The 14,972-nt window shown below is 44.6% G+C and overlaps 1 protein-coding gene across 1 annotated transcript in view; it reads right to left on the reverse strand.

The window, feature by feature from the left end:
- Positions 1–9,652: 9,652 nt before the first annotated feature.
- Positions 9,653–14,972, reverse strand: part of LOC144752525 (trypsin-3-like) — a 149,157-nt gene continuing 143,837 nt past the window's right edge. The window contains exons 5-6 of the mRNA XM_078640426.1: positions 10,265–10,519; positions 9,653–10,180 (exon numbers count right to left, since the gene is read on the reverse strand). Coding sequence (XP_078496552.1) covers positions 10,034–10,180; positions 10,265–10,519 — 402 coding nt within the window. The 3' untranslated portion in view covers positions 9,653–10,033. The remainder of the gene's footprint in view (positions 10,181–10,264; positions 10,520–14,972) is intronic.

The raw sequence follows: 14,972 nt of genomic DNA on the forward strand, positions 1-14,972 counted from the left end.
GGCTTTCCTTTTTTCAAAATAACTATTATATCAGCCCCTCCCCATGACTCTGGACTGGGTTCCCCTATCTGTGCTTGTTGCATTATTAGAAACATATCTCCCAGGAGCACATTTTTAAATATTTGATAAAATTCGAGCGGAATCTGGTCTGGCCCTGCCGCTTTACCTATCGGCAAGCTACCAAGAGCTTCCTCCAATTCGTCTAGCTGTATCGGTCTATCTAATATTTCCCTATCCTCTTCTGATAACATCGGCGGGTATATATCGCTCAAATATTTGTCAATCTCCACTAGGTTCGGTGGATCTTCTGGAGTGTATAAGTCTGCATAAAATTTCCTAAATACATCTCTTATTAAGTTAGACTCCATGACCAAATCTCCCTGTGCGTCCCGTATTTCTTTCACTCCTGCTTCAGCTGCTCTCTGCCTAGTTCTAATTGCCAATACGCGCCCCACCTGCTCGCTAAGCTCGTATGTTTTTTCCTTTTTGGTCAGAAAATTGTCTGCCGCCTGCCTAGCCAGTCCTTCAACTGCTTCAGCTTTTAGAGCTATAATTCTAAGCAGACACTCCTCTAGAGGTAGATCATGTCTTATAGCCCTGCTTAAATTTCCTTCCTCTCTTAATAGTCTATGCTCTACCATCTCTCTCCTTTCCTTTTCTCTTTTCTGTCTTCCCAGGACAAAACTAACTGTTTCTCCCCTTATTCCCGCCTTAAGTGTGTCCCATACTATTCCTGAGGCTGCTGTCCCCCTATTAATATCCAAAAACCATTTAATCCACTCCGTCATGTGTTCCTTATATATAGGATCCTTTAGAAGGCCTCTCTCAAAAGTCCACTGTGTAGGTGTTCTTGGTGTTTGATTACTTTTAATGGTGAGAATCACTGGACTGTGATCTGAGATCACCCTAGGAAGCTTCTCCACTTGTGTCACAGATAATAAGCAACTAGTTATCAGGAAGTAGTCAAGCCTAACCAGTACTTTATGTGGGGCAGAGAAGAAGGTGCTTCCATCAAGGTGAGGATGTTGTTTTACCCAAGGGTCAATCAGAGCATTATGCAGAACCATATCTGCCAGAGCCCTAAACACTTTCCTTTTCCTCCCTCTATAAACTGCATCTGTTCATGTGAATGAGCTCTCTAGGTCATGAATATTAAAATCTCCACAACAGACTATGGGTTCAGGCCACTGGGGCAGCTCCGCATCAAGAAACTGAAATACCTCTGGGTCATCTTCGGTAGATCCATAGATTGTAACAATGTTAATTTCTGACCCCTGAAGCATATTTCTGCGATAGCCCATCTTCCCCATTTATCTTCCTTCTTCTTCCCCACTACCACATCCCTCTGTCTACCCAAGATTGCTACGCCTCTAGTCCTAGTTTCTTGTTTAGAGCTAGCCATTAGCCTGAACCCCAGTTGCTCCAAAAGATTTATCCTACTTAGCTCTATATGGGTTTCTTGCAAACATATCAAGTCCAACCGTAAAGTTTTTAAATACGCAGCCACTCTCATCCTCTTATTTGGGTCATTTAAACCACATACATTAATTGATGCTATCCTACATGCCATTGTATTAACATTGGTGAATACCACACATGATGAACATTATTTATCGTCAACAAACCAAGCTGTGTACTTTCAGTGTCTCTCAAAAACATAACAATGTGCATAATCATAATCATAAAGAAACTATTGCCATTCCAGCCCCCCCCACACTCCCCCCTCCCTCCCTCTCCACCCCTGCTCTACCCCTCCCCTTTACAGGCAAATAGGTCAGTAGTAGACCTATGTGTGCCCGCCTTGTGTTGTGCAAGTCGCTTCCCTCCCCCAATCGGTTACCTTGCCGTGCCACCCATAGATCCCTCTATCTCCTAACCGGATTCATTATGCATGCCTGTACTTCTTACCCCCCTTTCTGCTTCCTCATCTCTTCTAAAAAGAGCTCTGCTTTGATCTCAGAGGTGAACATCCAGGTTTTCCCTCTCACAATTACTTTAAGTCTGGCAGGATAGAGTAGATACGCCTCCATACCAAGAGCCTGAAAGGGTGCAATCATTTGCCTCAGCTTCCACCTCCTCTCTACAGTGAAATGACAGAAGTCGGGCCTGGCAAAAAAGGTGTTGCCCTCATAGGTCCTCCTATTCTCTGGCCTTGCTTTACTCAAAATCTCCTCTCTGAGCAAGAAATTTCCAATGTACACTAGTATTGCCCTCGGGTGGTTTTTCTGCCCGTCTCTTCCTACTCCTCCTGTACCCCCCATTTTCCTTACTGTGAATGGGAACCTATGGGCCCTCTGTATTTCCGTTTCCCACTGCCACTGAGAATCTGGAAATGCCCCCCTCAAGAGATTTATCACGAACTGCCTGACATCCTGCCCTTCTGACCCTTCCGCCACACCCAGCAAACGGACATTGTTTCTCCTCTGTCTATTTTCGAAGTCCTCCAACTTCCAACGCATGTCCTCTGCCATTTTCTCCTGCTCCGACTTAAATGACTGCCATCTCCCAACATCATCTTCCAGCTTGCCAGTGCGCTCCTCAACCTCTGTTACCCGGTCCACCAGCTCATCATATAATTTATTGACCTTCCTTAGGCTGTTCTGGATTTTCTTTGACGCCTGCCTCGCTCTGCGACTCTCTACTCTTGCTTCGCTTTGCATCTGTTTGAGAGTCACAAATAAAGTGTGGAAAGGGTCTCGTTGGGAGGGGGTATTGCCAGCCGTTGCTCCCTCTGCCATGCTTGCCTGTGCGTCCTCCTCCTGGTATACTTGTGAAGTCGCTGAGTAGTCCCATAGGAGTCGTTTCTCTACTTTGGCATGCTTCTTCCTCATTGTAGACTCTTTGCCAGACGTACTTAGACCTGATTCAGTGCCCTCATCCTCCTCTGTGTTAGATTCTGGCGATGATATTGAATCTGAATCTTCATTTACTGAATAGAAATCGCCTTCCCCCTCTAGGGAAGTGCAGTCTCCCCCCCCCTGGGGGTGTTTGGTGCTTTCTACTTCTCCTAGAAGGTTTTGCCCTACTAAGCTTTCTCGACTGCCCTATGAGCCAGTCTTTTTTTTTGAATCATTTATCTCCTTTTCTACTTGCATTAAAGCGCCAAGCATATCCGCTGTAGTGCCTCCAATTGTGCCTATGGTCCCCTCTCCAATGCCTCCAATGCCGTGCTCCCACTCGCTCTCCCCTTTACCTCCATCTCTAGCCAGCTGCTCTGCTCCAGCGTGTGCTCCGTCAGTCTGCGCTGCTGCAGTACACTGACTTGCTCTCCGCGCCGGCTCAGCCCGTTGCCTGGCAACCGCCTTCACAGCATCTTCTCCGTCAGCGTCCTCGAGGACGTTTCCAGCAACCAGAGTGACAGCGTCTGTTTCGCGGAGGGAATCCGGCATCACCGCTGCTACTGCTTCGGGGAGTTTCACTGACAGGATCTCCGTCATGGTAGGTTGGCGCAGCCCCGTTTCACGAGACCTTTGCTCGTCTCCTTTTGCTGAGCTGCTTTTGTTCGCACATCGGCTTTCACCTGCATTGTTTGGTTTGGGGATCACGCTTTGTCTCCGCACTTCTCCCTTCTTCGCTTTCTCCGCCGGGGGGGGGATTGTCTTTCTTATCGCGCCAGTATTCTTTCCTGGAAAGGTATCCACCTTTGAATTCCCAGCTGCTCCTATCTTCAATGTCGCAGGGGTGTCAGGTAGTTTCTTACCCCTCTCGCTTCCTTTCTCCAGATTAACCATGCGGGTGGGTGGTTTAGGAGCCATATGGAGATGCTTGGATAAAAGTTTCAATACTGCTTCCCTTATACGGACCCAAGCCTGTCCAAACTGCAAAGCCTGCTTCTTAGGGGATACTCTTTTAATCCAACTGAGTCCGATCTCCATTAAAAGAAATCTCCTTCATGGGTAGCACGGCGTTTCTCTCAATATATTAGCTCATTGGGGAGAGAGGAAATGTGCGACCTCTCAGCACAACGATGCAGCGGCCATCTTGCCCCCTCCCTTCCTTCAACAATCTATAGCTGCATCGAAGAGCCACCCAGACCTTAATGGCCAAGTACATTAAATACAAACACAAGAACTCACACCCCCTGACCCACTAATACCGGATTCGAAAAATGACATGAAATAAGTCCGATGATAAAACGCACATTCACTGGCTTAGGAAATATGTAAAAACACAGGCTGATATGAAGTCTCTGCTGGAGAGCTTGATCTAAGCACTGACGGAATAAATTAAATCACATGTGCTAAAGGTAATACAGGCCCATGATATGACTCCTATACAAGTTTCAGGGAGTTGTGCAAATTAATTGTGAGAACATATCTAAAGAGTTTTTTGTATGACTTCTTAATGGAAAAGAGCGCTATTTTCATTTTGAAGACAATGGAGACTTTTAAAGCATAAAATCTGTATCTAGCATTAATGTTAAAAAAAATATGAAATTGAAATATGTAGATTTGTTTTTTTGCTTAAGCTCTGCTTTAGCTCATTTTGCAATGATTGCGCTGTTTTGCCTTTCTTCTGTTTCCACAAGTTTGAATGAGCTCCCCTTAGCCCCTACTGCATTCTGTCCTTGCAGTATGCACAAACATAACCACACGAGAACCACAGACTCTGGGGGCCTCATTTATGAGAAATGACGCATCGCTGCGTGAAAGCAGTGATGCGTCACTTCTCAGTGCGCACTACTTGCGACATACCTGATGGGTCATATTTAATGTATGACGCATCATGTCGCAAGGAGTTACAGATATGTCAGTATTTCTGACGTATCTGTAAGCGCAAAAGTCACGCATTGCTGGAGTGTGTCACAAAAGTGACGCAACTGCAGCAATGAGTCCTTTCACATGGGGAAAGCCCCATGTGAAAGGGCTTGCGTCAGTCTTACGCCTGCTGTGAGGCAGGCGCAAGATTTTGACGCAACAGCGTCCTAAAAGTGACGCAGTGAAATCTCATAGATTTCACTGCATCACTATTACGAGGCTTCTTGCGGGGGAACGCCCACTCTGCATACATTATACCTGACGCAGGTATAATGTAGCGCAGGGGTTTACAAAGTGACGCAACAGTAAATAGTGCGCAACAGGAGGCATGTTTCACGCCACCGATGTGTCACTAAAAGTGAAGCATCGGAAGCGCAAAACTGATGCAAGGCATCATAAATGAGGCCCTGGGAATACAGCCAAGACTGGTAGTCGAAACAACAGCACCAATCCATAAGCATTTGAAATGCAATAGGTTGCACATTTCTTAAAGTTAGAGCTGTTGGTGTTGAAAATAACAATGTTTTTTACTTTTGTTTTTTTATTTGCAGTGGAGTTATTGTATTTGCATAGAACTACTACCAATGGTATAAAAAAGCAAAAGTAAAAAACATTCTAATTTTCAGTGCCAACAGCTCTAACTTTAACATATGCGAGACCTATTGCATTGGAAATGGTCATTTGTTAGAGTTGAGTTATCGGCATTATAAAGCCAATGATTTTTACCTGGCCATGTTTGCAGGGTGCAGTACCACATGTGGCCAAAAGAGGTCCCATGTGACCTCCTTTGGCCACATATAGTACTGCACTCTGCAAAGTTGGAGTAAGTTGCATTATTAAATGGCAATGTTTTTTACCTAGCCATGTTGCAGGGTGCAGTACCATATGTGGCCGAAAGAGGTTCCACCCTACCAATAATGCATTTCATACAAGACAGCACGACAAGTACATTAAAAAAAGCTATGTCCATGTATTCAATTAGTAGCTTTGAAATGTGACAAAATAATTATTATATTAATTCCTGGTTTGGTTGTACTCTGTGTGGGGCTGATGAAGGGAAATTTATAGAAGTCCTCATATGAATGTGATATTTACACTTGAGTAAAGTAGCCACTGCCACCTTAACTTAGGACCAAGCTGTTGTCCTGCTTGAAGCCCTTCAAGGAAAATAAAGCTCTGAGGCTCTAGTGAAAACTGAGGGAGCAACAACACATGGAACAGTGGGTGTCTTCATGTGAAGTTACATGAAGAGAACATGTGGTACTAAGGAGGGACTACTAAATCTATTGACCAATGAAAAAACACCATTAACAAAGGAGAGGGACAGGAGCCAAATAAAAAGACGGGCAGGTAGTTTACTTTTGTTTTATTTGCAGTGGAGTTGTTATATTTCCATAGCACGATTGCCAATGGAATAAAAAAGCACATGTAAAAAACATTGTAATTTTTAATGCCAACAGTCTTACATTTGTTAGAGTTGGTGAAATTGCCATTATAAATGCCAATGTTTTTAACCTAAAGGAAAGAAATCCTGGATAACTACCCAGGAAGAAACCGTGCACAGCCTCTTCACTCGTTGAGTGTATTCAAAAAGTAATATCAAATGTTAACAAAGCTACGGCCTGAAATCACATGTTATTGGAAACATTTACAAGCTTGAACATTATGTCTTAGAATAATTTAACATCATGATACGAATCTCTTCAATAATTTCTTGAATTCATGTTTATTTCTTGTTGATGGAGATTGTTGAATTTTCACAAAATCCAAAACGTATGGCTTTAATTTATCACTTTCACATATCCCAATGCATTTCGGGCTTCCAGTGCGCCCTTCGTCAGGGGAATCTACAAAACGGATTTATACAACGTTATTACAAAGGGGGAGCAGCGGGATGCTACAGGTTCATGATATCACGGTCAGGAAAGGTATAGGAACAATGTTCATAACTTAAGTGCAAAATCAAGATGCCCCATTACCAAACCACATGGTGTTTGTGAAAATGGACGAGTGGAGCCTAAAGGTGCCTGCACGCAAGTGCTTGCCAAAAATGTGAGATGCAATAAAGAAAGGAGTAGTGAAATCAATAAGGGGAGTGAAAAAAACGAAAGCTTTCCGTACGGAATAATCTCACTTTCAAGAGATACCGGACAACTGTCTTTGCCAATTACGTGCACTCAAGTGCTGTGTGTCAATTGCTCTGTCAAGATAATAAGAAACGTGGGTTAAGTCCACGGTGTTAAGTTGTTAAGCCAGAGGTGCAAAATGTGCTCAGTTCGTTCCCTACATGAACTTTTACGGATAAGGTTGTAATAGTTTCTTTTCCCACCCCATAAGGTCGGACGCCTTAGCGTGTGCCTACCATGGAGTGAGAATTTCTTTTTTGGTCCTGACGAATGCTAAGCTGATCTTTGGCTTGCTAGCAGAAACATGTTGACCATTCTTTTTCTATTATTAGGACTTTATGGTTCAAATTAACACAACCACTTATCAGTCCGCTTTGTTTCACTGGTTTTAACGGAGTTAGAACTACCCTCTCATTAAAAAGAATTGTCTCAGTTGGAGGAGTAGTCCATACTCTTTTTAATTCACCCTAATCACCAATTCTGATTTCTTTTCTACTACCTGGGACCCAATGAAGACAACTGGCTACCAACTCTGAGTTGGGGCCTGAGGGTCCTTTTAGCTTACACGGAGCATGTGTATTTCACCTCCATACTAACTTGGTATCTATTTTGGTGCTAGTAAACTTATGACACCTTGAACCTTTCTTGTCTTTTATCTTTGCTTTTTACTTTAGTTTTGTTGACACTCTTACGTTGATTGGTATATATATCGCTTGTACATATGGCCCTAGAGAGAAAACTTGGATTCCTCAATCAAGAATAGCACTTGAGCCACTGTACATCTGAGATCCTATCTCCTATCACCTATCTCCCTTGCAAGCTGTTATATATATATATATATGTATATATATATATATATATATATATATATATATATATAATAAATTAGTTATAGCTAGGACCTAGTTTCCATTGGAAAAGCGTTTGTTTATTTGCCAATATCTTTGACGCCGTTTGACGAATCTTCGTGCAATTTTCATAACTAATGTAGTGGTCAAGTCAGCAGCTGTGTTCAAAGATTCGGGCTGATTCATCAGGCGTGGGCTTAGAAAAAGGGGGGTCCCAAAACGCATTGTGTTCATGTTACTTTCCATAGGAAACTTTAGACAAGGCTACAGCCTGAACTGCTGAACGTAATTACACCAAATTTGGCAAAAGGTAGCTCTTGGCTCAGAAAGCACTCTCTCTGTTAAATGGTGTAAATCTGTTCAGTAATTCCTAAAAAATGTAAACATTTCTTGGATATTAAACTGGGGACATGGAGGACCCGCAAACCCTCGCAATGTTGTGCCTGCAATCTGATTAGCTGCCAACACTTCAAACCAGGAAGTGTTGGCAGCCATCTTGTGCCCCGGTTTACCCGAATCACAAGAAAAAAGGTACAAAAGCATGAAAAAACAAGAAAAGGGGTCAGGGTAGAAACACCTTGACCCCGTAGGCCTGCTTAAGGGGTCCCACAGGGTCTCGAAGGGCCCAAAAATATTTTTGTAAAAAGAATTCGCTGGATTTATGGTGGATCCGCAAATTCTTGCAAAAAATGGAGAAAAGAAAGCGCAGCCTCCCACACTATGTTTCCTTTAAACCCCCGGGTGGGCGAGGTCCCAGGGGCAATGATGAAAAAATGAGATGCGGGGCACCGCCACCTTCCCGAGGCTTATACATTCAATGCGGGAGCTACGAGGCCCCCCAAAGCCCGTCTGTGACCGCCACCTCCCCGTGGCTATATTAACGAAGATCAATGCTTGGAGGGGCTTGTGCCCCCTCCATGCAGCCCCAAATTTCATCAGTGATGTCATTTGAGATGTTATCATTGATGTCATCACTGATGTCACTGACCATGTCATGAGTGATGTCATATGTAACGCTATCAGCAGTGCATTGCGGGGGGCGAGCTATAGTTAGTTCAGCTAAATATAACCGCTTAAATTCTCTGGTTTTGAACGGGTGAAATGTCAGCCTAACTATAACGTCCCAGTAATCTTTATTTTTTCCCGCAAATTTCAAAGATTTTTTAAATGCTAATTACTAACTATAACGTCACTGAAACCTTTGTTTTTTTCCTGTGAATATACATGTAACATATGCCAACAATACTTACATTTACACACTTCCAGAAGGAAGGGGAAATTAATGGGTTAACTCCAGAAGTAATTAGATACAAATGGGATGTTTTTGTATTTGGAAACTTAACTTACGTTCATCTGCTGCGAGGTTGGTATAGGAATAGCTGCCTATCCTTTGTTACACCTATGATGTCCCAGGTTCACAATTTTACAAAAGTTAGGCCTGGAGCAAGAAGACGAAAGGATGGCCATTAAGTCTGTTTAAATGAAACTACTCAGCATGAGAGGTGAGGACGTGGAATTCAGCTTGCTTCAGGTTCCATTAAGTGAAATTTAATAGGAACCCTTCAGAATGTACAAAGGCCTGCTGGCCTGTAGCTGTACCCTTACTGTAAGCACAAATCCTTGAGAAATGATAAAGTCACAAGTGTACGTGACAAACTGTTGCTTTGCTTCATATGCTCAGTTCATAAGTCCATACCCATGTATAGCCAAATGTTTACCCTGATTAATGATTGGAAACATGTTTGGAAACCCCTCATCCTTTCACTGGGCACTGGCCATTATTGGATGGAATTATTTGTGCAACATGTATTGCAACTTATAAAACCTCATGTAAGTGTTTGTATGTCGAGAAAGTCAGGAATGGCACCTGGTGCCTTGCAGCTGTGATGATTAAAACGTTACACTTTGAATTTCACTGCCTGTGTGTTTATTAATTTTTGGCTTTCACAATTGGAAATTTGTGTCTAAAATGCAGTTAAGAGGGGGAAGTAAAGGCTCTAGGTGAGAAAGTTCATAAACAAGATGAAGCAGAAGAAAGAGCAAAGCATTCTTACATATGAGAGACACCAATTAGAATGAAAGGATGAACACATTGATAGCATTGCTATATGTGGAACTCCTCTGGGCACTGGACTGTTTCCCATGTGTTCATATCATAGATAAACAACATTTACCTAACAAATGCTTGAAATAAATAAACATTTCCTTTGGGCACACATTGTGTGCATGCCTGGCTGTGTGCCTGGTTTGAACGTGTCTCAGTCTTTGTCCTGGAATCCAGAAGTTCAACCGTGATGAGGTGTCAGTTGTAGGCCAGAATTAAATCTATCCAGGCACGGATACTGGCCACCCTAGTATAGACCCCAGGGAAGGTTGTCGCGCAGCTGTATCCCCAGGACGTAATTCCTTCCAATTTCCCGTTGCATGTCAAAGGTCCACCAGAATCTCCCTATGCAAGAAGAAGAAATACTGTGAGAAAGAGTGTGACCTGTGAGAGGAACTCAGACTGCAGTGTTTATTGGGAGTGTCCTACCTTGCAAGAGTCTTTGCCATATTGACCAGCGCAGATCATGTTCACAGTTATAGTATCGTCTCCGTAGCTCCTTTTGCAACTGGTTTGATTCACAAAAGGAACATTTGCACCTTGAAGTACATCGGAAAGAGTGTAGCTGAAGACGTTTGTGATGCCCCAACCATAAATCCAGCATAGTGCGACACTGACGGTGCTTGCCTGGCTGGGGAGTGTAGCTGGCTTCACTGCTGTCGTCAGAACCACTTTAACATGAAGCTGTGGGGACAAGAACCAGAATACAGGGATTTCAACAGGAAGAGGGAATGAAAGACACCTGTTATATCATGAAGCAAAACGTTTTTATAGCATGAGAAACACAATCGTGATTGGAAATGTATTCCTGCAATTTGAGCATTTCACATTATTGGAATAGTTATTAAACTTATTGGTACTAATTTTATTGATGTTAGATGCATGAAAGATTGTGGGAACCTTGGCACGATTTAAAGCTGTCACATGCATGTTATACACTAATACCAGAATGCAACACTAGACAAACACTTATTTTATGTGGCACAAAGCAGAAACCACTGTAGCGGTAGACAATTACCAATTTATGGCACTAGACAGGCAGAAGCATTTGGCATAACATGATCCTGAAAATACAGCACTTGTTAAAAATTAGCATAGGGTATTGGACGATCCCCAGTTTACGGCACTTTACAAACCTCACCATGCATTTGGCAATTGTTGGGTTGTACATCAAAATATTGTTAGCAAAAACATCATCTTACAAAAAATAATGTGCACTAAATATTTTGGGCCTCATTTTGATGTCGGTCGGAGGCTTTCAGATTGACATCTTCAGTTTCACTTTCGACCGCCGTATTACAATGACGGCGGTCGGAAGTGAACCCAGCCGGTCATTCCAGCTGGCTCATTGGCCAGTCATAACTGGTACGTAAACCCTTAAGGACGGTGTAAGAAATGGGGGTCTCTAGTTGGCAGAGGTAGGTACCTTTGTCCAAATAGGGACCCTTGGTCAAATAACCCCTGCTCACCCACTTGGTAGCTTGGCACGAGCAGACAGACTTATCTCAGGGGCAGTGTGTAAAGCATTTGCGCATGCATATAGTAACACAGTGAAAACACTACAAATGGACACCACACCAGTTAAAAAACATAAGCAAAACTTTATCTAAACCAACAAGATGAGAAACGACATAAATCCACCATACAGTACTCTTAAAAATAGTTACTGTGCAAAATGACCTTTAAATTGCAGGAATAACATTGAAACACAGTTCCTCCAACTCAGTAGCTCCTTCTGTGGCTACTGCGATACTGAACACGACAGAGTCTAACAATTCCAGCCAACCATGTCGATACGGGTCAGCTAAAGCGTCGACAGACTCAGAGACAGTACCTTTCTTGTTGTGGCCAACACGCTGATGTGAGTCTTTTGGGGAAACCGTTGTGGTTGCGATGTGAGATGGAGGCGTTGCAGTGTGCAGTGTCCTCATGGCTCAGTGCAGGCAGCGGCTTGTTGACAGAGTTGGTAAGACCAAGGCTTGTGTTGCAGGGTGAGATGTGCTAAATGCGGTGCTAGCTGGTCATGGTGCATCGGCAAATCCGGTTGATGGATGAGTCAGGCAGCGATTGGAGTCGGTGACGTCTGTACAGCGTGTAGCGAAGCTGCGCGGAGTGAGGTACCCACAGGACGCGGTGCAAGCAGCAGCTCATTGACCGAGTCGGTGAGACCATGGTAGTGTTGTGAAATGAGGTGGTGCTCTCTACGGTGCCTACAGAACACGGAGACTGCGACTGACTCTGTGACAGAGTCTGCTGCTCTTTTCTTCTGCGGCGACTGGACCCAGGGACGATGCCCAGAAGGATGGTGAGGTCCTTGGTGTTCATGAGACCTCTTGAATAGGGGCCAAGCTGCACTTCAAGCCCTTGGAGATACTTTCTTAAGCAGGATGCACACACAGTTCCGCTCCTTGGCAGATCAGCCACTACAGGCCAACCCCATTTTTTGTTTGAATATATTTTATTGGTTTTTTGGCTTACATAATCAATACACAAATATGCAGTGCATAAGAGGAAATAACTCACATATGCTGCATGGTAACAGTACGGCAATACAGTGCAATTATAACGCATAGCAAAACAATCATTATGTATTCCAGGTCGTGCAGTAGAAATGCCAGGACAATATGAATAGTTGTTGGGGCCGCAATGGGTGCGACGTCACTCTGCATCCAGAGCAATGCAGCCTGGAGTTTTGTGAGGTGAGATTTGGCGGGGCGGCATGTCCCAGTGATTCCGCATCTTCCCTGTGTCCTTCCCAACAGGCAGTGCGTGATGTGTCACCAGATGTGGTGGGTAATCAGGAGTACTGAGTGTCAGATGGAGACCATCAACCAATGCAATATATATATAGTTTTACAACAGGCGTGTCGGTGGAGAGAACCACCGTAACATCTTAACGAAACCGTTAGGGGAGAAAACGGAACGGGACAAAACAGGGAGAAGGCATAGGGTCCCCAGCAACATGAGGGATGATGTAGGAGAATGAAAATAAAAAGGGTGGTATGAGGAAAAACAGGATGTGTTAAGAGATCTGTAGTGTCGTGAGGAGTGTCAATGTGCGGCCGTGGAGGCAAGTGCTCGGGTCCAAGAGCAAGATAATGGGTGTCAAGTGCTCCGCGGGGTGCAGGCCCCGCCCAGGGGAGGGGGGGAGATCGGCCCAGTGGCATCCGGCAGGTACCAGGGTGTTAACGCTAGGGGCACGCGGGTGTCAGGTATATGGCGTAACATATCTCCACAGCAGTGCCTCTCTGCATAGACATACGACGCTTCTAGTGCGCTATCCCGAGCGAGGCAGCGATGGGGTGGGAACGGGGCATTCCTTCGCATCTGCCGATCAGGGCCAGTTTAGAGAGGGCCGCAGCTAGGTGATTCCCTGTCCCAAACTTGCCTGTTGGAAAGATCGCAGGGTATGATCCCAGAGTTGCGCAATGAAGAATTTCCTCAAACCCGCTGTCTCCTCCCGGTGTAGTGTGATGCTTTCTGCTCGCGCCCAGTTAGTGAAGGAAGTGTACCAGTATTTAGTGTGTGGGGGTTCACTCTTTTTCCAGCGCTTGGTGAGCCTGCGCTTGGCAGTGATAAGTCCTAGGTCCCAGAACCTAGCTGGTACTTTGTTCAATTTAGTCCTCCTATACAACCCTAGGATGCATGCTTCCCATGTGTGTGGTAGACCATCGCCAGCGCTTTGTGTCAGTAAGGCCGTTACCGTATTCCAGAATGTTAGGATAGAGGGGCATTCCCAGAGCATATGTAAAAGGTCCGCGCCAACCAGGGAACATCGGGGGCACCCAGCAGTGGTGGTCGAGAAATATTTGTTAATCTTATCTGGCAATAGATATGCGTGGTGTAAAATATAAAATTGTATAATTTTAAAACGGGAGTTGCGTGGGATATGAACAGGGCTAGCCAATACCATCGCCCACTCCTTTTCCACCCATCCCCTCCCTCGGGACGTCGCCCATTTGTCTCGCAATGGCTGTGTGGAGCGTTGTGTGTGCGTTAGGAGGGCCTGTGCTAGCCAGTGAATTACATGGGAGCCGTTACCCATGACATGGAGGTATTGTATGAGATGATGTGTTTGTAGCTCCTCAGATATGTCTCCCCAGGGGTCCGTGAACGTGCGCAATATTGAGACTACAGGCCAACCCCATATAGCACACAGCAAAGGTGCAGTAGTTCTCCTCCAGTTTCTCCAACTCTTCTTCTAGGCAGATGTTCCTCTTGAAGTTCTAAAAGTGGTCTACATTTCTGGGGTCTGGGCTTCAATACTTATACAGCTAAATCCTTTGTTCTCTGGGGGCAGAGAAGCCATGTGCCCAGCCAATACCATTTCTGCCCTCTCTGGTGCAGCTTCCTGATAGGAGGTGGAGACAGCATTGTGGAAGGCAGACCAGGCCCTTTCAAGTGAAAGGAAATCTCCTCCCTCTACTCTAATTGCAGCCCAGGTCTATTCAACCCAGCCCTGACTCATCCAGACTCTCTGGAGCCACTGCACATCCCCAATCCCTGCCACTCCAAAGCTAGGAGATCAATTCACATCCTAGCAGAGGCATACTGGATGGCTAGGCAAGAAAAGGCCTACTTTCTAAAAGTGGTATTTTCAAACCCAGAATGTAAAAATCACCGTCACTAAAAGATGCATTTTAACATTCTAAGCTAAGATATACTAAACTTTATTTTCCTACCTTGTTCCCAGGGGTAGATATGTTTATAAAATGTTATAAGCAAACTCCCCATTATATCCTATGGGAACAGATAGCCTTGAAATAGTGAAAAACGAAATTGGCAGTAGTTCATTATAAGGACATGAGACACACACCAGGGCATGTCCTATCTTTCACATACACGGCACCCTGCTTGCAGGGGGACCTTGGGCCTACCTTAGGGGCGATACACATGTAAGAAAAAGGAAGGTTAGGACCTGGCAAGTGGGTGCACTTGCTAATTCGACATGGCAGTTCTAGTGCAAAAAAACTATGGATTTAGGCCCAGATCTCTGTACTGGGGTGAATGTATGACAATGTTCTGCATTCTGTCCATCACCTGTTGTTTTTGCCTTTGTCGCCCCGAGTGGGATGGGTATGCTCAGACGCGAGTCCCATGCTCTCCACACCACTGGAGTCAAGCTATCCAGGCTGAT

This window comes from Lissotriton helveticus, chromosome 5_1, assembly GCF_964261635.1.
Source record: "Lissotriton helveticus chromosome 5_1, aLisHel1.1, whole genome shotgun sequence".
NCBI lineage: Eukaryota > Metazoa > Chordata > Amphibia > Caudata > Salamandridae > Lissotriton > Lissotriton helveticus.